The sequence below is a fragment of the Oryx dammah genome, unplaced genomic scaffold (genome assembly GCF_014754425.2).
Source record: "Oryx dammah isolate SB20612 unplaced genomic scaffold, SCBI_Odam_1.1 HiC_scaffold_11, whole genome shotgun sequence".
NCBI classification, from domain to species: Eukaryota; Metazoa; Chordata; class Mammalia; order Artiodactyla; family Bovidae; genus Oryx; species Oryx dammah.
In genome coordinates, this window is record NW_024070195.1 from 47434710 (window position 1) to 47458520 (window position 23811).

The window sequence follows — 23811 nt, forward strand, 5'->3', positions numbered from 1 at the left end:
AGAGTCCCCTGGACTGCAAGGAGATCCAACCAGTCCATTCTAAAGGAGATCAGCCCTGGGATTCCTTTGGAAGGAATGATGCTAAAGCTGAAACTCCAGTACTTTGGCCACCTCATGCGAAGAGTTGACTCATTGGAAAAGACTCTGATGCTGGGAGGGATTGGGGGCAGGAGGAGAAGGGGACGACAGAGGATGAGATGGCTGGATGGCTTCACTGACTCGATGGACATGAGTCTGGGTAAACTCCAGGAGTTGGTGATGGACAGGGAGGCCTGGCATGCTGCGATTCATGGGGTCACAAAGAGTTGGACACAACTGAGCAACTGAACTGAACTGAACTGAACTGAAGTAGTCTGTTGTATATATGTACCATATCTCCTTTATCCATTCCTTTGTTGACGACATTTAGGTTGCTTCCATGTCTTGGGTGTTGTAAACAGTGCTGCAATAAATGCAGGGGTGCATGGATCTTTTCAAACCATGTTTTTCTCTTGTTTTTCATTTTAGGGCAAAATATTAACAGAGTATCCCCATCTCATGGGCTTTCCCTCCTCCCACAATTTCACAAAACCTTTGGTAACTAAGAAAAATGCAGAAGATCTTTCAAACAGAGGAAACCACTGATGCCCAGGCTCTCAGAAAAGGAAAGAGGAAAAGGACGGAGCCGATGGACTCAGAGAATGTGAACAGTGACCCAGACAAAGCCCAGGTGGGTGTGCTGCTGCTGGGGGTCCACCGCGACTCCACAATTCCTTTCTCAATTTATTGCTGCATTTCCTCCTCTTATCTCAATTTATTCTTCCCTTTAATTCTTTATTCAACTGAAGGAATAAAATTTCATGTTATCTTTTTATTATTGAACAAGTTGAATTAGAAACATACTCAAAAGCCATCTTACGTACTTCTATTGAAGTGTAGCCAATTCTGCATTGTTCAAACTTTCCTTGATATCCTGGTATATTAAAGATTCGCAAACCATCAAAAATGTGTTTTTCTTCCTCAAACCACTGGAGAAATTGGAACACCTCTTCTAAAATTTACTGGCGGCTTTTCTTTTTTGACTGCTATTTGTAGTCAGGGCCCCTTTCTTGTTTGTATTCATTCATTTATTCCTTTCTGATCTGAGTTCCCTACTCATATTCTCCTCCTACACTTTCGACAAACTATCCATGTGTTTATTCTGTGCCTTTTTGTGTGTCTTTGTAATGCATGAAGTGTTTATGTGCATATATTTTTAATTTTTCTTATGGTTTAGAATATTTTTTAGCCCCTGGGAATGGTGTCTAGAGGCATCGAGAATGGTCCAGCATGTGGCACATGTCCGTCCTAGGCTGCCCTACAGCACAGCCTCTGACAAAGCTAGACTGACTTGAACCCCTGGCAATAGAATTGTTTACCTTTAAACCCAGAAGTTTGGGGAAGTACCAAAATCCATGTGTTGAATGTGCCCAGGCTGACTTTGAGAAGTTGGCTGTGTGAGACCAAAAGATCTTACGAGGTTTTCTGAAATGAAACATCTCAGCTGGGCATATGGTGGGTCCGTGTCTGCCAAGTGTGTCCGTGACTGGATTACACATTCTTTCCTTATAGAGGGACAGAAAATCCTTGTAAAAGTGTTGGAGGCACAAGCACAGAGTCAGGAACGTAAATTTAAAATGAAGCCTTTTTCACCTGAAATTAATGAAATACTGTTAATCAACTATACTCCAATATAAAATTTTAGATTTTTAAAATAAAATAAAAATTACATGAAGCACCTTTGGGTAATTAAAAAATCAAAAGGCTAAGAATTATATAGTATATATATAGTATATAGTATATATATATAATATATAGTATGATCATTATATATATATCATATTATATGTGTGTGTATATATATATATATTGTGTGTGTGTGTGTGTGTGTGTGTGTGTAAAACATCTCCTACCCATCCTGTTCCCCACCCCCCAACCCCCATCACAGAGAACCACATGTTTGGCTTTCTTGTTTATCATCCCAGTGTTTCTTTGTTAAAACAGAGCAAATTGAATGTAGATATTCTTATCCCCTCTTCTGCACAAAGAGTAACTTACTAGACAGGCTGCTTTGTACTTTGCTTTTTTTATTTAGCATATTTTGTAGATCTTTCTATTAGTGCATAAAGAACTTTCTCTTCTGTACATCAGCACCCCCTGAGCGTATGTACCCTTTCTTTACTTATCCAGGCCCCTAGCATGGATATGGCTTGTTTCCAGTCTTCTTTCCACAGATCACGCTGTACTGTACGTTATGGCTCCATCATCTTGCACATCACTTAGTAGCATGCTGGTATCATAATAGACACCTCAATCTGTTTCTGCTTTTTCAGTCAGTGCTCTTTTAACGTCTGCCTATACTGCTATTATACATGATTCATTGTGTCTAACAAAGCATAGCATTCATCATTTCACATGTGCTTTCCTCCAATGATGAAGACTTAGATTTCCTCCAGCGTCTTAGTACTACAAACAATGACAAAGTAAATGTCCATATACGTGTCCTTTTAAGAAACAGCGTGAGAATGTCTCCGGGATAATTGCTTTCATGTGACAGTGAAATTACTTTCCAGAAGGTGTGCGTTGATCCACATGCCCAGCAGCAGCGCCTCAGGGGTGCCGTGTCTGTGCTTCCCCGCTATGGAAGGGGCTGGTGGGCGTCGGCCTCTTTGCCCTAGCCCGTGCAGCCTTTTCCACTGCGCAGCATCGTTCTTATATGCAATTAACAGAAAAGGAAGATGAATCACTGCCAATAGATATAGTTCTTCAGACACTTCTGGCCTTTGCAGTTACCTGTTATGGTATAGTTCATATTGCAGGGGAGTTTAAAGACATGGATGCCACTTCAGAACTAAAAAATAAGATATTTGACACACTAAGGAATCACTCATCATTTTATATATTTAATCATAGTGGTCAAGTACTGTTCCGGCCTTCAGATACAATAAATTCTTCAAATCAAGATGCATTGTCCTCTAACACATCATTGAAGTTACGAAAACTTGAATCACTGTGTCGTTAAGATTTTTACAAATTATAATAACAGGACAGGACACAAAGCTGGAATATTGGAGTCTGGGATACAGAACACTCCCCCATCAGTATTTATATTGATCGCTTAGACCTAATTAATTGTTAATCAAGTCATTAATGCAGTATAAGTTATCTGTGAAATGAGTCTTTGATCTTTCATAGACAGAATTCTTTTTTCATTTAAAACAAATTCACATTTTTTGTAAAAGTCACTGTTTTGAGCACATTTCTTTGATAAATATTGATGGTTTTGTAATTATTTATTTTCTTAGATTCCTTTTGCACTACAGTTTTTAGGATCCTTTTGGAAATAGTGTGACTGGTGCATTTTGCAGCATGAATGGTAGTAAATGGTCTTAAGTTCTTAACAACAAATGGATTTCTCTAAAGAGACCAAAATGGTGACTTATCAGTTTTTCTTATGCCCCCTAAAAAGCGGCTCTGCTTCAGCAGATACTTGCCAGTTTTTAATTTATCCATGACTTCTCACCCTACCCCACTCCCATATACCTCCTAACATCAGTTGTCTTGTTTCATCACTTCTCTGGGGTTCAGTGTGCAGTGAGCAATTTTTGTGTCAGAAATTCCCTGTCATAACAAATAGATTTAACAAACTCAACTTACATAAAGCTACCTGTGTTCTCTTCATATATCTGTAAAAAGGTGTCCCTAATTGATTATGTAGTGTGAGAATAGTTGAAGATAGACCAGAAAGACCATCCGTGAATTAATTATCCTGCCTATGTAGAAGAACAGTGATCACTGAAGAAAACGGATTAGTTGTTACTAGCCAGTTTAACTTATTCAAAGCCTCTGTTATTTTATTGCATACTAAATTAGTAAATTAGTTGGAAAAGGCAATGGCACCCCACTCCAGTACTCTTGCTTGGAAAATCCCATGGATGGAGGAGCCTGGTGGGCTGCAGTCCATGGGGTCGCTAAGAGTCGGACACGACTGAGAGTCTTCACTTTCGCTTTTCACTTTCATGCATTGGAGAAGGAAATGGCAACCCACTCCAGTGTTCTTGCCTGGAGAATCCCAGGGATGGGGGAGCCTGATGGGCTGCTGTCTCTGGAGTCACACAGAGTCGGACACGACGGAAGCGACTTAGCAGCCGTACCAGCAGTAGCAGCCAACACACAGCATTTATGTCCTTATTGCATATATTTGGTAATTGAGGGGAGAAAATGATATCTTGTTTCAATTTGCTAGTGCAGGTATGGGGGTCCAGAGGTTCCTTGAGGATAAAACAGTTCACCTGCTCTAGCCGGCCAGTGTTATGGTTTCTTTTGCAATTTGTGTCTCTCAAAAGCTTTAACAGCTGATCAAACTCTTTCTATTTGATTTCCTTTCAAGTAACTACGGCCACAAATCTTATTTGGTCCTAAATAAGCCTGAAAACTCTCCTCTTTTATTATGGCTGCCCAGCCTCTTTTCTCTCCAACTTTTGGCAGTGGGTTAATTCCCATGGGAAACTAAAGCCTTGAAGGTAACACTCTGAAGCCAAGGTTTACTTTTGGGATGGATTTCAGTGTCTGGCAAGGAGCACTTAAAGAGAAAGCTCTTGAGAAAGCCTTGAGGTCACAGGCTTACCTCCTGCAATTTAGATATAGACATCATTTCTTTTTCAAGCCTTGAAGATTTAACATTATTGGACTCAGTTTAGATCACTTGCTGCATTCTCAGTGTCAATGGATGAAGAAAGTCTTCCGTTTCTGCAAGCCAGCTAGCACTGACAGGAAGTCACTGATGCACACAGACATTCTCTTTCCAGGCTCAATAAGCACATGGTCGGCCTCCCAAGGCATTGCAGGTGACCGTGTTATCAACTGTGTCATCACTGAGGCCTAACAAGAGTCAATGACCTTCCAACATGCTATACCTGTGCTCATTTTGCTCACAGCCTGACCTCTAAGTAATTGAAACATATGCCACTTTTTGGGTATCTGGCTTCTAGTTTACAAAATCTACATTAGGATGCATGTTGCAAAAGCTGTAACAAAGACCCAAACGTCACAGTGGTGTATAAAGATAGTTTATTTCCCTTTCACACAACAGGAAGCAGAGTCCTGGTTGCTATGGCAGCTCCACAATGTTGAGAATCCCCCTTATCTTCTATATCTACCTTCCTGAACACACAGCCTTGGCATCTGGGTCAAGGTGGCTGCTTCAGCACCTACCCTCATGCCTCTCTCTTTGCCAGTAGAAAAAGGAGAATTGAGGCAGGACAAAACATGCCCGTTCCTCCAGAGGTCATGACCCAGTGGTGGTACACATGGTTTCTACTCCTGTTGATTGGCGGAAGCTTAGTCACAAAGCCACACTGAGATGCCCAGGAGTCTGGAAAATGTAATCTAGCTGACACCCACCTGCTGAGCTAAAAACCTACAGTTATATGTAGAGGAGTGGGAGAACAAAAGCCTGGAGATAGCCAGCAGTCTCCGTCACTGCCCCTACCTCTACTGAGTTTTTATACTTTCTGCTGGGTTTCTTCACATATTCTGCAGGGATTCCTGTTCTCTTCTTGTTGATTGGTACACATACCTTATCTGTTGTAGGTTTTAGATATCTTCTCTAGATCTATCATGGAGAAGGCAATGGCACCCCACTCCTGTACTCTTGCCTGGAAAATCCCATGGACGGAGGAGCCTGGTGGGCTACAATCCGTGGGGTCGCAAAGAGTCAGACACGACTGAGCGACTTCACTTTCACTTTTCACTTTCATACATTGGAGAGGAAATGGCAACCCACTCCAGAGTTCTTGCCTGGAGAATCCCAGGGATGGAGGAGCCTGGTAGGCTGCCCTGGATGGGTCGCACAGAGTCGGACACGACTGAAGCGGCTTAGCAGCAGCAGCAGCTAAATCTATTGTCTATTAACTTTGTCTTCCAATGATGTTTACAAATGGATTCGCTTTAGGTTGATTTTATTTCTCTCGTATGAAATTGCTGCAAGAACTAGATCATGTATTCTGCTTTTTTTCCAATTGCTCTGCATAGAATTACGATCTCAATAGGCATCCTTCAGTTTTTTTCAAAAATATTTCATTTCTATTTAACCAAATCTATCATCTTTTAATTTAAAATTTATATATCTACTGTGAATACATTAACTACTTGCCCACATAGGACAATAGTCACTTTCATTACCAGTATATATATTATATATGTCACATACATATATGGAATAATGAAATATATACACATATATAGATTTGTATATTTGTAAAATAAGGAGTGAGGTTAAATGTATACATTACTAATCATACAAAAACGAAATTGTATTTCCTATAACTGATCCTACCTGGCTTTCAATTCTCCTTCCCTGCTTGACAAGGAAGTGGGAGGATGGGAAATTTGAACTTGTCCATTGACAGTGAATTACAGTCAGAGTGTTCCGGGGTTTAAAAGTCCCTTTGAGATATTGGTATGATTTAAGTCTCAGTGAGACTAGACTCTCACCCTCCTCCGCTTCCTGTTTTTTTCTAAGAAATGATTCAAGTTTTGAGGAGTCTTCTACGTCATGCAGCGTCTGCGGAGGGGCGGCTGCTCTTCCACCCAGGCTCGAGTCTTCTTTGTGGTTCCTGGGTGTCCAGTACCGTGACTGCTGAGGCACAGGGGTCCCTCCAGCCCCCCCGGGGGTCCTGTTGGCACTGTCTACTGATGTTTGCCGTGCTGGAACCCACTGCCATCTTCTGTAAGGTTCTGTCACTCTGTAGCCTCTCTGTTCCCCTGTTCCCCCAGCACTTAGCCAGTTCCTGACCGGGACACGGGGACCATTCGGATTCTCCAGCTGCTTTGCCTGATCTCCGAGGGGTCTGGACACTGTCTCTGGTTCATTTCGCCACACGCCCCTTTTGGCCATTTCTGATCTGGGGCTCAGAAAGACACTGTGTTGCCCTGATGTTGCTGGACAGGGAGCCCATTTAAGGCATTTATGATGCTCTGAGAAGCCCGGAGCCGACCCTGCTGCCTAGATTGCCTTCATTCATCTGGATGTTTCTGGCATCTACCCTGACCCCAGTGATCCACCTCCATTCCCACAAAGGGCAGGGCAGGAAGAGCAGACACGAATGTTTCTGTCTTTCTTGTCCCTAATCCCTCTTGCTCCTCAACCCGGCCCCAGGAAGTCTCTTCCCCTCCCGTTCAGCAGGAACTTCCTTGATGCCATGCCTTTATCTCTCTCTATAAAATGTATTGTAGTATAGCTGATTGACAGTGCTGTGTCAGTTTCAATCGTACACGTGCCTCCAGCTCATCTCCTTTGAAGTTTATTTTTATAAACATACTCCAAGCTTCTAGGTTTCGACCTTTATAAATTCTATTCTGTTGTAATTTCCCAGATTTAGATTTATATAAATATAAAGATAAGCTTTATAATTTGAGAACATTTTTCTCTTTCTCTACACAGCCTAGGTTTAACAGCTCAAGTGTACACATTTCAGACTGTTGTCCTGCTGTGCTCAAAAAATATCTTTTAAACTAAAAGGTAAACATCAATGCTTTGTTCTGGATAAATCTCTCTCCTTTCTCTGGTGGAATAAACCCCCAAATTGGCCTCATGGCTTAGTCTCAACAGAGAGGCTGAGGATGAGGCAATAGGAGAAAAATGGAGGATGTGGGTGAGTTATGAAGATCTGAATAGCAGTCTGGTTGTTTGTGCTCTGTTATTCTATTTTTCTACTTTGTGTTTTTCACTGACATTAAGCTGAAAGTCAGAATCCTGATGACTGTTTTGAGAAAGACGTGTGTGTGAAGCTTTGATGTCCTCCCCTACTCTGAGCTCCCCTGCACGGTGGAGGACCAGACTGAGGCTAGATTGCTTGCAAGGACCCAGCTCCCTCCTGGGAGAGCAGGAGCCTGTAGGTCTGATTAAGTCCCAGCAGCATCCAGAACACAGGATAAACCACAAAGCTGCCTTGATGCTTTTGTTGTGCCTGCCTTGTATTTTAGAGAGACCCATATTCGGGAAATGCCTTTCTGCCTGGTGAAAGCTCCAGTGAGGATGAAGAGCCTCTAGCAGAACTGTCAAAGGAGGAATTGTGCACAAAAATAAAAAGGCTGAAACAAAAACTAACAAACATCCGGAAAGAAAACAGCCGCCTTCGACAGTCTTTGGTCATGCTGCAAGGTAAACCTGGAGAAAATTAACATTTTTGGATAAAAAGAAAAATACTTGATGAGTGGAAAGTATTTAAATCAGTTGTCAAGAATGAAAAAATCAGTGCCTTAGAGAAAAACTTAAAAACTACATTTTAAGAAAATCTATGATTACACAATTTAACATGGATACACTCTATCAAATCCTCAGTTTATTGCCTAGAAAATTTTAGATTATTCCTAAAAATTACCAAATGTTGTATTCATTTAATAATGTCCAACAAATATTTACTGAGCGTTTAATATAGGCCCAGACAGAAAAGAACAGTTAGACAAGAGATACGTCAATGTGTTCACGATGTGCTTATCTCGTTCCCCTCTGCTAATGAATCACTAGAAAATGGGGCCTGTGGTGATCCCTTATAGAATCACTGAAATTAAAGATTCCATATATTAAATTTCAGCTTTAGAGTTGGGAGGAGTAGAAAATAATCCCATTCCATTGAAGACGTACGAAGGAGAAAGATAGGCCCAAGAAAATTAAAACTCTCCTGGTATAATGCTTTCTGGCAGAACCTATTAACATACTATGTTTAAGTGTTTATTGTTTTAATTATGTTTTCCACTTGTAGTTCAGCATCATGCACTATTTGTACAGCTGAATTATATTCTGTGTTGGAAAGCATTCTTTCCAACATAAAACAGCAAACACATAGTGTATTTTGAAAATACATCCCTCTGGCTGCTGTGTACAGAATGAGTGCAAGGAGCACAGAAAGGAAAGTGGGGAAGAACCACTCTGAAAGGTGTTCCAGTCCTCATACTAGCAGGATGGCAGCCTCGCATAGGGCTGTGGCCATGGAAATAAAGAGGACGATCTTGCAGTATTCTGGGAGGCAGAAATGGCAGGAGACGGAACAATGTCGTGAGCTAGATCGACACAGTGGGATGGCTCAGATGCCTTCTTACAGTTATTGGTTAAGTTGAAGGCTTCTTAGTTTTAAGTAGAAACGGGGACGTGTGAATGGAAATAAGATATTTATTCCACCAACAAGCTATTCTCTCTTTATTTTTTACATCTTAAATATTGCCTTTTTATAACTGATGGTTTTTCCTGGTGAGGTTTTTGCAGTTTTCCTTTTATAAGGATGTCAGTCATTTTAGATTAAGGCCTACCTCATTTTAACTTGATTACATCTGTAAGACCTTATTTCCAAATAGGGTCACACTCTGAGATTTTGGAGGTTAGACTTCAGCATCTCTTTTTTGGGGATGCACAGTTCAGCCCACAATATTCCATATTGCTGACCCCAGAGGTCCTTTCTGAAGGGTCCCATTAAGTGCCTGCTACTTTTGACACCTTGGCTACCCCTCCTCCCTTGGCTTCGAGGACACCTGTTTCCTCCTGCGCTGCTGAGCTTTCCACCCCAGGCTGTGTGTCTGCCTCATTTCATCATTTTACCCTCCAAATCTCTAAGGATGCCCAGGCTCAGCCTTTGGACTCCTTTCTTTTCTGTCTGCGTGCATTCCACAGGGGCTCATGTCCAATTCTATGGTGTTAAATTCAACAGTAACTGTGATTCTCAGACGTACCTCTGGCCGGGACTGCCCCCGACTCACCGTCTTACATGACTGGCAGGTATCTCAGGTCTGCCTGTCCCGACCATGTGCCCAGCCTTCCCCTCCACCTGCTCCTGTATTTCCTTCTTCCTTGTCTTGGTTAATGCTAACTGCCTAGTTAAAGTTTCTCAAGTCAAACATCACTTGAAGTATAGTTCTTTTACATCCTACACTCAGTCTCTTGGCAAATCCTACCAACTTCCCCTTGAGAATATCTCTGGTTTAGACTAGTCCAGATCACCAGCATCTCTCCCCCGGCTATCACGGCGACTTTCTCCCTGGTCTTGCACTTTTGCTCATGGTCCTGTGCAGTCCCCTCTCAATACGCAGCAGTTACAACCCTGCTCCTTGGAGGCCAGCTCATGCCGTTCCTCTCTGAAAACTCTTTGGTGCATGTCCACCTCACAGGGGGAAGAACCAAGGTCAGTTTTATGACCTAGAGTCCTTACATGATCCAGGCACCTCCCCACCACCTACCTTTCTGGCCTTGTTTTCTATTCTCTCCCCCTCCTTCTTTGTGATTCAACCCACCCTGGACCGCTTGTCTTCCCTCTGAATACATCAGAGGTGATCTGACTTCAGGGTCTCTGTATCAACTTTCTCCTTGGCCTGGGATGTTCCTCCCCCAGATATCCATGTGGTTTGCACCCCCACATACTTCAAGACTTCACTCTAAATTCATTTTTGCCCTGACTTACTCTCTCCATTTAAACTATCAGCCTCTCTTCCCTCACAACATTTTTTATCCCCCTCCCTTGCTTTGCTTCCTCTTTGGTATTTAGAACTCTCTATCCTCTATTCCACATTTAATATTGTCTGCCCCCCACATGTTCACACACTGGAATGTACTCCTGGAAACCAAAGTAAAATTGGCTATTGGCTGGACTTCAGGCAAAGAGGAAGAGTCAGGAACTGCCAACTGCCAGTGCAGTATTCATGCATGCATTTCTTCATTCAACCAGTATTTATAAAGTCCTCTATATATCAGGCACTGCTTTAAGTACCTAGGAAAACCCAGTGAACAAAATAGCAAAAGATCCCTGCTCTCGTGAAACTCACATTCCAGTGAGGCAAGCGATCAAGATCATGAAAAATAGTGATTAAATAAATTACATAATATGTTAGCTAGTGGAAAAAGCTATGGAAAAAAATAGGTGGTCAAGGAGGATGGGGATTTGAGAGAGAGCGTGTGTGTTTTAAAATAATGTGGGTCATAGTAGGTCTCCTTGTGAATCTATAGTTGGGAAGTAGGACAATATCAAAAAGTTGAAATTTCATGTATAATCCAAGTAAGAAAGGGATCTGAGAGAAGAGTGCACGGTGGTTAGTCATCTTTTGCTCAGCGGTATTCTTTGAACTAAGAATCAGTTTTTCTGTCTATAAAGCCTACTAACTAAGAAATCTGGCAGAACATATATGCCATTCTAGACGTTCAGGATGGCAGATGTGTGGGCTCTGTGTGCACATGTTAAACATTTGAAACAGATCTTGTGGACCACAACTAACCAGCACAGTAAGATAGAGAAGGAAAGAAGTGATATCTCTTCTGTACAGAATGCTATTAAATTGTTACTACGTGTAAAGAGTGAATATATACCCAGGAAAAATAATGCCTCAGCTGAAAACTCAACTCTATTAACTAAAGAGCTTTCAGTAAAGGAAAACTCAATCAAGTTTTGCCGAGGTTCATTTAAATATAGCAGAAAGCTGTCAAAGTTTCAGACATAGGCAAAGTAAAACCAATGGATCACTGAGGGAGTAATCATTAAAAGTTTATTGTGCTCACATCAAAAAGACAGTTTGCTAATCAGGAGCACTCAAATCAGAATATGGAATGAGGCTCAGGGGTATACTTTTATAAAGCAGCTTGTATAATGAGAAAGCAGTGACTGTTTACACTTCTTTATAATATTGGTTATAATATTAGAATTTTTTCTGATGGCAGGGAATTGGTCAGTGGTTGCCTGATATCAACCTTGGGAAGCAGTTCAAGTTTTGTTTATGATTTTTCAGAGATGAAAACAAGAAATGGCCCAGGACAAGTTAAGTCTTGCAAAACAAGCTAAATTAAGCCTGTTTGTGTGATTAACTGGTTTTGTCTGCTTGGGGAATTTTCAAGGCTGGTCTCCCTTTGTTTCTGATTTTTAACAAACCTTCAGTTAAATGGGTGAATCTCCCTCTTTTCTTGAAATCCTATGAAAAAGAAACTTAAAATGCATAAAACCACAAGGACCAAGAAAACTCAAAAGGAGACCACAGCAGATAAAAGAGGCCGATAGAATTTGAGAAGCTGAGAGCAGATGGATGAGTGGTAACTGAGTCCATCTGGAGAAATCTGAAAGCTTGGTGTCTGTGATGGAGTGGGGGAGGTACAGGCAGAGAACTGAAGAAGAGGAAGTCAAAGGAAATAAGCCACATCACAGCCGAGAACTACAGAAGGCTTAGAATTGTGCTTGAGAAAGGGATTATGTTAGTCTTGATAGTGTGAAAACTGGAGGAGTCATTGAAAAACTTCCTCAAAACCCTTTAGGACCCAAAGTCTCACATTTTTCCTGTGCAGCTGGCAACTTCCACCCTTCCCACAGCAAAGGACGGGTGTGCTCTCTTAGGAGAGGTTGATCCAAAGCCGTGAACTCAGGGACACTGGGCACAGTTGAGGGAAGGGGTGTGATCACTGGGGGAACTCCTCTAACATGTAATGCAGAGACAGAAACAAAGGGGAAAGTGAGGTCACAGGAAACAGAGAAAATGCAGGGAGCAGAGGGAGGCTCCGTGAAACAAGGCTGTTTAAGGAAGGAACAGTCAAAGACATCAGTAAAATGTCTGGAAGTGAAAGTTAAGAAAGTCTTATAGATATCACAACAAGGAGACTAAGGAAAGGGAAATAAAAGAGATTAGGAAAAACAGAGAATGAGTCCAGGAGGTCAAACATCCAAAGAAAAGAGGTCCTGATAGAGAGGCGAGAAAAAAGGGAGAAATTATCTTAAAAATAAATACAGTAAACTTCTAGAACTGAAAGACATAAAATTCTAGACTAAAAGATGCCACCAAAAGCAAAAAGGCTTATTTAAGGCACAATAATATGAAGTTTCATAATACCAGGACGGGAAGATCCAGAAGCTTTCAGAGGGAGCAAGCGTGTTCCCTGCTAAGACATGGGGGTCAGATGATGCTGGACTTTTCACCAGCCACACTGGAAGTTCCAAGGCAATGGAGCAATGCCTTTAACATTCTGAGGAGAAATGATTTAAACCTAGACTTCTATACCCAGTGAAACCATCAACCAAGTGTGAGGGCAGAATAATGATACTGCCACACTTACAACGGCTCAGTGTTCTTCCTATGCTTCCTTTTTCAAAAATTAAGGGAGGGTGTGTTCCTCTAAATGAGAGAGTGAATCTAGAAAGTCAATCTGAAAATGGTAGTCCAGTTCAGGAGAGGGACAGAGAGCAGCCCCAGACTAATAGTGAGGGGATACTCCAGGGGAACAGCTCCACAGTGGGCCGGAAGCAGCTGGTTCAGAGGTGGAGGGGGTTCCAGGAGAGAGAGGACTGAGAGAAATGTGAAACTGAGGGATGACATAGTCAAAAGTCAGTAAACAATTGTATGAATCTGAAAAAAATAAAAGAGTAGTTGGTTGTGCTTTTTGTTATTATTAAAGACTGTAATGGTAATGACCAGAGAAACAGGTAAATGAATTAGAAATTCTCCCTCTAAAGCACTAGGTAATCCAGAGTGGTGGCAGTAGGGCTGCTGCTGCTGCTGAGTCGCTTCAGTTGTGTCTGACTCTGGGAGACCCCAGAGATGGCAACCCATCAAGCTCCCCCGTCCCTGGGATTCTCCAGGCAAGAACACTGGAGTGGGTTGCCATTTCTTCCTCCAGTGCATGAAAGTGAAAAGTGAAAGTGAAGTCCCTCAGTCGTGCCCGACTCTTAGCGACCCCATGGACTGCAGCCTCCCAGGCTCCTCCATCCATGGGATTTTCCAGGCAAGAGTACTGGAGTGGGGCGCCATTGCCTTCTCCCAGCAGTAGGGCAGAGGACTCCTGTTTTTCACTATAAGCCTTATTGTATTTAAAAAATAAATGCTAGAACATAATAGGTACCCCAAATCTAACAGCTACCATTTTTTATCAGCAATTTTCTTAAAGATCAGAAACTGCTGGTTATGTCCCTAAGAAATAAAAAAACCTACACATATTAATTACAAATAGCTATAAAATATCTACTAGCTACCCTAACAAGAAATGTGCTGGCCTCCCCGGTGGCTCAGTGGTAAAGAGTCCTCCTGCCACGGCAGGAGACGCAGGGGACACAGGAGGCACAGCTTCAGTCCCTAGGTTGGGAAGATGAAGATCCCTGGAGGAGGAAGTGGCAACCTGCTCCAGTATTCTTGCCTGGGAAATCCCATGGACAGAGGAGCCTGGACGGCTACAGTCTATAGGGTCACAGAGAGTCAGACACAGCTGAGCACCTGGGCATAGAATGTGTAGGATCTATGATGGGAAATCAAAACCTCAACAGAGAAATACACAAATCTGCACTTCCCTGATGGCCCCGTGGTCAAGAAGCCTCCTGCTAATGCAGTGGACGCAGGTTCGATCCCTGGACTGGGAAGATCCCGCATACCTCGGGACAACAAGGCTGGTGCGCCACAGTTAACGAGCCTGCAGTCCAGAACCTACGCTCGGCAACAAGAGGAGCCCACACACCACAGCTGGAGAGGAGCTCCCGCCCTCCACGACTAGAGAAAGCCCGCATGCAGCAACAAAGACTCCATGTGGCCACAGATAAACAAACAAAATACAAAATCTGAATAGAAAGACCTCAAATTCATAGATGAGAAGATGCCAGTTCAATGGCATCCCAGTCAAAATGGAATGGAATCCCAGTCAAAATGTCAATAATTGCTTTGTTTTCGGGTTTTATCTTTGGGATAATTTGACAATAATTATTCTAAAGTTAACCTGAAAGAATTAATAGGCAAAACCAAGTAAGAATATTCTGAAACATGAAACCATGTGGTTCTGATAATTCCAAGCAACTTGCTAGGACAGGAGGCAGCAGATCAATGGAACAGAACACACATTCCCAGATAATACGTTCCACATAGAGAAGAAATGTCCCAGAGCCACTAGGGCACACGGGCATGGTTTAAAGGGATCAAGCCATCTGGGTTCAAACCCTGGCTCTGCCACCTACTAGCTGTGTAGCTGAGTGTGAGATAAATGGAAATGATCAAAGGACTGCCCTGGGTGACATGGAAAGCATTCAGAGCAGAGGCTGGCTTGTTAGAGGTGTTGCTGTCATCAGATTCAAATTCTGAAGAAGCTTTGAACAAGGAGTCCTGCATTTTCATTTCATAGTGAGCCTGGCAATTTACTACGTAGTGAGTCCTGCAAGCCGTTTAGGATAAGGATGAATTATTCAACAAACGATGCTGGGCAAACTGACATTCCAGTGTTGGGGGAGGGGCAGGTTTAAGTTAGGCTCTCGTTTCACACCATATGGCATACTAAAAACATAACCGTACAGTTTAAATTAAAACTTCATGTTCTGAATTTGAATGAGTTTCAACACAAGATGAATTTTATTTTTGAAAATTAATAATGCATTATTTTCTAATAATATTCACTGAAGAGGCCTAGAAACAAGAAACCAATAGCAAAGAGCACTTCTAGCACCTGGGTTATGGTCTCGAAATACTGTTTCCCACTAAAAGGAGCTGGGGCTCCCTGGAGAAACAGCTGATTCCAGAACTTGCCCAGGAAATGGACAAGATGAGCCTTGTCCGGAGCGTTGAAGGGAAATGCAGATGAAAATATTGTCCTATTGGGAAAGAAGGAGGTCAGCAAAGACCATGTGAACACGTCAACTGGAAGAGGTTCCTACTGGCCAAAAATTATCATTGAAGCATCAATAATAATGACTGTGGCAATTGGTTTTCATGTGTGTTTACATGCATGAGTTCATTCAAAAGAGAGAAAACTTAATGACCATCTGAAAGAACCAACTCATTGTTTTGAAAACTGGCAAATATAGATTGAAAAATCAAGTGCTTATCCTGCCATTATTATAGAAATTAACCTCAGGGTAACCAAATAGTTGATGAGAGAAAGTTTCCCTTGGAAGAATTTTAGCTAAATGAAGAAGAAAAGAATTAGGATATCACCATTTCATAACCCTTTGTAATTTAATGAATCTAGGCAGTGATCATTCAGTTCAGTTCAGTTCAGTTGCTCAGTCGTATCCGACTCTTTGCGACCCCATGAATCGCAGCACGCCAGGCCACCCTGTCCATCACGAACTCCCGGAGTTCATCACCACCGAGTCGGTGATGCCATCCAGCCATCTCATCCTTTGTTGTCTCCTTCTCCTCCTGCCCCCAATCCCTCCCAGCTTCAGAGTCTTTTCCAGTGAGTCAACTCTTCGCATGAGGCGGCCAAAGTACTGGAGTTTCAGCTTTAGCATCATTCCTTCCAAAGAAATCCCAAGACAGATCTCCTTTAGAATGGACTGGTTGGATCTCCTTGCAGTCCAAGATACTCTCAAGAGTCTTCTCCAACACCACAGTTCAAACACATCAGTTCTTCAGCTCTCAGCTTTCTTCACAGTCCAACTCTCACGTCCATACACGACTACTGGAAAAACCATTGACTGCTAATATTACAACAAAAGGTTATCATGCATTCAATGCCCTTTGCTGGGGGGCATTAGATCTAACTACCAATTTACACCAAGTACAAGGAACAAAAGAATATGTGAAACACTCTCTTAAGGGTGCGGTCAGCAAAATCCAGACTGTGGGAAACCCTACAGGTCGAAGGACTCAGTTTCTTCGACTAACAGCCTGGTGTGCTGCAGTCCACGTGGTGGCAAAGAGTCAGATACAACTGAGCGACTGAACAACAATGAAAAACAACTCTAAATCACAAGGGAAAAACTAGAAGAGGGAAAGGAAAAGCATAGTTTGTAAGAGACAGCAATGGATTGTATCAGCGTGTGTGCTTAGCTGTGTCCAACTGTGCAACACCAAGGAATGTAGCCCTCCAGGCTCCTCTAGCCCTGGAATACTCCAGGCAAGCATACTGGAGTGGGTTGCATTTCCTACTCCAGGGGATCCTTCTGACCTAGAGAGCCAGCTTCTGCCTGCTGCGTCTGCTGCATGGGCAGGCAGATTCTTTACCACTGTACCGCCTTGGAAGCCCAGCGAATTGTAGTATGTGGACTTTATTTGGATTCTGATTCAAACAAGCTGAAAACAACAAGGAGAAATCCGATCATTTGCTAGTTTGTTTTTTAATGATATTCAAAAACTATTGCTAAGTATTTCTGGTTGTAACAGTGGTGTTATGGTTATATGGTTATATATATATATATATATATATGTTTTTTTTAATTTCTGACCTTCGGTGATATACACGAAAATATTTACAGATAAAATGAAATGATGGCTATGATTTGCTTGAAGTAATTTTGCAGGTGAGGAGAAAGTGGATGGAGGTACAGGTGTAATAAGGTTGGCCATGAGTTGGAACTGGGGCATGGAGGACATGAGAGTTTATTATTTTGTGTATGTGTGTTTAAACATTTCCATTAAAGGTTAGAAAAAATATATAACAGGGAGAAAGAAAGCTTACTTGTGGAAAGATGTTTAGACTGTATGAAATATGCGAGTGAATATTTAACTGATCTGAATGGCTTTCTAAACAAATAAATAGTATGTTAGGGAAAAGACTACTACTTTTAACTAAAATAAAAACTTAAAATATGTGTCTGCTTATAAAACATACTAAAATCAAAATAAACACTCCAAGAAAAATAATTGTAACTGATGACAAATTAAAGATTAAAGTGCTTAAGACCGAAGGAAATTAATAATAAAAGCAAAGCTAATACATTCTGCTTATAGTGCAGTAGGCACTCCTATAAGCACTTTACAAAAGCCGTCTAGCATATTATAAAATAGAAAAAGTACTAACATTCCTTGGTCTAATAGCTATCTCATAGGATAAGTTCAAATAATCAATCAATAAATATTTAACTTCACAATAATAAAATAATTGCAATTTAAGTTATACTAAAATTTTTTAATTAATTAATTTTTTATTGAAGGATAATTGCTTTACAGAGTTTTGTTGTTTTCTGTCAAACCTCAACACGAATCAGCCATAGGTTACTCCTTGGAAGGAAAGTTATGACCAACCTAGATAGTATATTCAAAAGCAGAGACATTACCTTGCCGACTAAGGTCCGTTTAGTCAAGGCTATGGTTTTTCCAGTGGTCATGTATGGATGTGAGAGTTGGACTGTGAAGAAGGCTGAGCGCTGAAGAATTGATGCTTTTGAAGTGTGGTGTTGGAGAAGACTCTTGAGAGTCCCTTGGACTGCAAGGAGATCCAACCAGTCCATTCTGAAGGAGATCAGCCCTGGGATTCCTTTGGAAGGAATGATGCTAAAGCTGAAACTCCAGTACTTTGGCCACCTCATGCGAAGAGTTGACTCATTGGAAAACACTCTGATGCTGGGAGGGATTGGGGGCAGGAGGAGAAGGGGATGACAGAGGATGACACAGCTGGATGGCATCACGGACTCGATGGACGTGAGTCTGAGTGAACTCCGGGAGATGGTGATGGACAGGGAGGCCTGGCGTGCTGCAGGTCATGGGGTCGCAAAGAGTCGGACACGACTGAGCGACTGAACTGAACTGAACTGATACATATATCCCCTCCCTTTTGAAGCTGCCTCCCATCTACCTCTCCATCCCACCCCTCTAGGTTGATACAGAGCCCCTGTTTGAGTTCTCTGAGCCATACAGCAAATTCCTGTTGGCTATCTATTTTACATATGGTAATGTAAGTTTCCATGTTACTCTTTCCATACATCTCACCCTCTCCCCTCATCATGTCCACAAGTCTATTCTAAAATTTTAGCTATCAAAATAGTGAAGATCATTGTTAATAATGAACATCTCTTGTTGATAGTGCAGTGACATGGCTGACTTCGTACCTTACTAGTGGGCATGTAAGTTGGAAGATTCTGGAGAGCCATTCAACAATATTGACTGAGTCTTGGAAACATTCATACCTCTGAGCCTATTGTTATGCTTTCAGGAATTTGTAGTTATCGATATGATCAGAGATATATATATAGATGTCTCTGGCAAATGTTTCATAAATGTTGTCTATAATCAAGAAAAATTGAAGCAACTTAAATTACAAGAAGGAAAAAAAGGAGCATTTAAATAAATTACAGGAATCAATACCTTGAAATAGTAGGAAATCCTTAAAGTGTATGTTTAATTGGAAAAGAATGAATATATATGTATGTATGTGTGTGTGCATATATATATAACTGAATCACTTTGCTATATACCTGAAACATAGTAAATCAACTATTTGTTGATGTTGCTCAGCTACCAAGTCGTGTCCAACTCTTTGTGACCCCATAGACTGCAGCATGCCAGGCTTCCCTGTCCTTCACTGTCTCCTGGAATTTGCTCAAATTCATGCCCATTTAGTTGGTAATGCTATCCAACCATCTCATCCTCTGTTGCCCTCTCTTCTTTTTGCCCTCAATCTTTCCCAGCATCAAGGTCATTTCCAATGAGTTGGCTCTTCACATAAGGTGGCCAAAGTATTGGAGCTTCAGCTTTAGCATCAGTCCTTCCATTGAATATTCAGGGTTGATTTCCTTTAAGATTGACTGGCTTGATCTCCTTGCAGTCCAAGGAACTCTCAAGCCAATCAACTATACTTCAATAAATAAATAAATAAAGTATAATTCAATAAAAAATAAATAATATTCATCCTCCTAAAAAAAATGAATAACTGACACAACATGAATGAATCTCAAAACATTATGCAGAACAAGAATCAGACCAAAAAAAGGAGAATATACCACTTGTATCCATTTACATGGAATTCTAGAACAGGTAAAGAAGTCACATTAGTCGTTTCTTTTGAGGTGAGTCCAGGAATTAATTTGGAAAGAACATGAGGCAACTTTCTGGGCAACAGAAACATTCTATGAGCATATTAGTGTGTGCTAATTGGGTTTATCCTTTTGTCAAACTCATCCCCCTATACCTACTTATATCCTGTTCAGACTTCACGTAAGATCTTGCCTTTGATGCTAAGCAAATTATACCTCAAAAGGTCAAATTTTCCAAGATTTAATAAAATAGGTAAAATATTTAATGTATGGTCTTAGTTGGAAAAAAAAAAAGAACCATGATACAATGCTGTGGATGTAGCACAGTCCTAATTATACAAAAGAAAACATACGACAAAGACAAGAAATAGAATTGGCAAGAAGGACATCTGATGAACATGTACAGTTTTCATTATTAGAAAAAACAGTGAATGTTTTCTAAAACGCACTTTATATGAAATTCCCTTTTTCTCCTTACAGTCTAGCTTAGGCCTTCTTGCAGTTCCTTAAATACAGAACTTGTGTTTTTATGTTTCCTATGCTCCTAATGACCTCCAGGTATTTAATTCTGCTCAGCCTGCAGCTCTCAGGTAACTCCTGACTGCCCCAGAGAAGCCCTCTGTGCCCCTTCCCTTAGAGGAGAGGCTACTTGCCTCTCCTCAGTGGTCTTAACAACTGCAATTTTTCATTTCTTTGCATGCACCTTGAGTTACCCAAACCACAAAGTTAAGTGCACTGTCTTCTAGATGGCCAAGTCTGCTAAGACACCTGATGCTAAGTTGCTTCAGTCATGTCCGACTCTGTGCGACCCCAGAGACGGCAGCCCACCAGGCTCCGCCGTCCCTGGGATTCTCCAAGCAAGAACACTGGAGTGGGTTGCCATTTCCTTCTCCAGTGCATGAAAGTGAAAAATGAAAGTGAAGTCACTGAGTCGCGTCCAACTCTCAGCGACCCCATGGACTGCAGCCTACCAGGCTTCTCCGTCCGTGGGATTTTCCAGGCAAGAGTACTGGAGTGGGGTGCCATTGCCTTCTCCGCAATAATATGCTTAGAAAAATACAAAAAAGTTCCAGTCTTTTCGCCTTTCTACCAGGCATTACCCCCAACCACAGAGTGAGGAGTTGAATTAGACAGGGTTCAAAGTGTCTTCCAACTCCAACAAAGTGTTATTTGTCCTTAGGAAACAAACTAGATATAACAACAGAGAAGACCATTTTACATGGAGGCATGAAACCTATGAATGTGTAAGTTTCCATTTTAAAAAAGGAACAAAGAGAACATTCAAGTTGACTACCAAAATCCATCTGTTATATGTGAACACATATATTTGAATTGTGGCCATACATTTTTAATAATTTGATGTCATTTGACTCCCCGGCAAATCATACACTAAGATTATAGAAGATTTAGTGAGAAACCGATTTATTTAATCTTATCACTTAAACTGTCCTGATGGAAGGGGATGCAATCAGTAATGTCTCCAAACAAGAGATTAAGCACCTTCAAGTAATACCATTAGCAATTAGAAAAAGAATCAACTTCTAAAAGCATTTTTTTAGTTACAAAGTAATGCATATATATTTGGATACAACAACCAAATGATTTAACAGTGATCTACTATTATTCAGCAATTATGAAATTATTGAATAATAAAAAGTAAATGTGCTCCAATCACTGTTCTTACCATGTTTATTTTCCGGATGTAGCAAGTGTTAACAGTTTGTTCTATATACTTTTATGCATAGACACACAATAAAAAACATTGTTCTCGCCATTTTAGTGTTACCGCAGGCCGTCACTCAGTTTGAAGAACTGGTCGGTATGGCAGAGGCAGTGCTCAAGGGTGGAGGAACCCTGTCCACATCTGCGTCCAACCTCTGGAGAGCAGCGAATAACTCCTCACCAGATTCCTTTGCTTCTACGTGCAGTAATTCTAACTCTGATTCCGGTTCACCCATCTCCCTGAAGGCTGAGGAAGACCATCAGACGGATGAGAAACAGGTCAGCGGGGAGACTATTCCATCTTTCTCTGGGGTGCAGTTACAGGCAAAATGAAAATCACAGAACGACATAGTCATTGTCTTATCAGATCACTTTATGGAATTTTAGGTCAATCATAATATTCTGATGACACAAAACAATTTTTTTTACAGTAAATCTAATATCTGTGAAGCAAATATGCAGTTTAGAAAATGAATGGTGAACAATGATGAAGTTATTAAACTAGAAAATTCTTAAACCAGTGAGAAAAGGACAACTATGCATTAAAGATTATAAAACTGTATTATTGAGACCAGGTGAATTTCAGCCTGTACATGCTGGCTGAACACAATTCTTTGTCTTCTCTACCAATTTCTCTTAATCAAGAAACAGAAGCTAAAAATACAAGTTTGTTAGAATCAGCCTGGGAAAATATGCCTTCAAGAGCAAGTAATAACTATAAATGCTCACCATCTAGCCTTCAGAATACTTGAACCTTAGTGTACCAGTTTCCTCCTGCGATGTAACAGGATCCCACAAACTGAGTGATTTATGATATCACAAACTCAAATGCTATAAACCCAAGGTGCTGGCTAGTTGTTTCCTTTCTAGAGGCTCAGGGGAAGGCTCTTTCCTGCCCTGTGGGTTCTGGAATTCAGCTTCTTGTGGCGCCACGGCTGAGCTCCCTGTTTTCTCGCCAGCTGTAAACTGAAGGATGTCCCCACACGCCCTGATTCGTGGTCTTCTTCCACCGTCTTCAAAGCCAGTCAGAGCAGGCAAACCCCTCTCACTCTTCCGGTCCCTCCTTCCTCTGTGTCTTCTTTCTTGCCCACTCGTCTGTGTTCAGAGGGCTCACGTAAGCCCTCAATAGATGTTAGCCTGTTTTCTTTATTATTATTAAACACTTAGTGTGTGTGCTTACTATGTACCAGACACTAAGTGTGTGTATATATTTATACACATAAAACTATATATGTATGTGTGTATGTAAATATATATTCCTACTTGCAATAAAGTACATGAATTTTAAGTGTAAAAAAGGTAAAATTTAAAAATGTCTCGTAATTAGATTGAGCCTTTCTGAATAACCCAGCATGCTCTCCAACTTTCCCCATCTCAAGGTCCTTTATTGACTCCTGCAAAGTTGGTTTTCCCATGTAAGGTAACACATTCACAGGTTTCAGGGATGACGTCCGTGGGCCATTATTCTGTTTAGTAGGAACGGTTGAGGGTGGAATAATCCTTAAAGCACCAAATGCAGATTACAAGACAAGAATTCGAATACACTCCGGAACAAATACCTCATAAATATTGGGAATCTATCTCAAAAATAACATCTAACTCTAACCCCTGATATATATATATAAATATATATTAAATATATGGGCATCACCTTAAAGAATGTTGATTTTGTTTTCTGCTCTGTATTAATTCAATGAATAATATATTTCTTCAGATACTCCTTTCCTTTTTCAGTTATTTCAATTATCATTTTTAATTTTTTAGTTCAAGATTGAAAAATGGCAGATTGCACGTTGCAACAAGAGCAAGCCTCAGAAGTTCATTAATGATTTAATGCAAGTGCTTTACACAAATGAATACATGGCCACACACAGCCTGACGGGGGCAAAGTCCTCTACTTCAAGGGACAAGGCCGTGAAACCAGCTCTGAACCAGAATGAAGTCCAAGAAATTATAGGTGATGTGATTGCATGATATCGTCTCACACGAATCTGAAATCAGTTTACCATTCAACATTTAGCTGTTCTTTCATTACCTTTTTTTCTTCAAATTTATTTTTCTATGAGAGAAATATCTCAGGGTAGCCGAAACCTCTTATGATACATGGTGAATTTTGTGGACCAGCCTTACATGAAAAGTGGTTAATGGGACTTCCTTGGTGGTCCAGTGGTTAAGAATCTGCCTGCCAATGCAGAGGACACAGGTTCAATCCCTGGTCCAGGAAGATCCCACATGTTGAGGACTATCTAAGCCCAAGCACCACAACTACTGAGAAAGACACTGTGCGCCGCCATGACTAGAGAAAGCCAATGAGCAGCAACAAGAACCCAGCACGGCCCCAAATTAATTAGTTTAAAATTTTTAAGTGGTTATTAAAATAAAAATG

At 41.1% G+C, this 23811-nt stretch overlaps 2 protein-coding genes and 1 pseudogene across 2 annotated transcripts in view; all 3 read left to right on the top strand.

Moving 5' to 3' along the window:
• The window catches only part of BEND6 (BEN domain containing 6), a 59502-nt gene that overhangs the window by 19744 nt on the left and 15947 nt on the right, over nucleotides 1-23811 (top strand). The window contains exons 2-5 of the mRNA XM_040249213.1: nucleotides 508-709; nucleotides 8005-8182; nucleotides 21484-21704; nucleotides 23190-23382. Of these exons, the coding sequence (XP_040105147.1) occupies nucleotides 590-709; nucleotides 8005-8182; nucleotides 21484-21704; nucleotides 23190-23382 (712 nt within the window). The 5' untranslated portion in view covers nucleotides 508-589. The remainder of the gene's footprint in view (nucleotides 1-507; nucleotides 710-8004; nucleotides 8183-21483; nucleotides 21705-23189; nucleotides 23383-23811) is intronic.
• On the top strand, nucleotides 1180-1720 carry LOC120869885 (annotated as a pseudogene).
• Nucleotides 2218-3087, top strand: LOC120870235 (ER membrane protein complex subunit 5-like). Its single transcript, XM_040249872.1, has 2 exons — nucleotides 2218-2260; nucleotides 2619-3087. The coding sequence occupies exons 1-2, from the start codon at nucleotides 2218-2220 to the stop codon at nucleotides 3038-3040; spliced, it is 465 nt and encodes a 154-aa protein (XP_040105806.1). The 3' UTR covers nucleotides 3041-3087.

Excerpts from the sequence above, each read along its gene's own strand:
- LOC120870235 (XM_040249872.1), top strand. The coding sequence starts at position 2,218 with ATGGATATGGCTTGTTTCCAGTCTTCTTTCCACAGATCACGCT. Across the intron at positions 2,261-2,618 it reads TTCTTTCCACAGATCACGCT|CAGCAGCGCCTCAGGGGTGC; the intron begins GTACTGTACGTT and ends CCACATGCCCAG.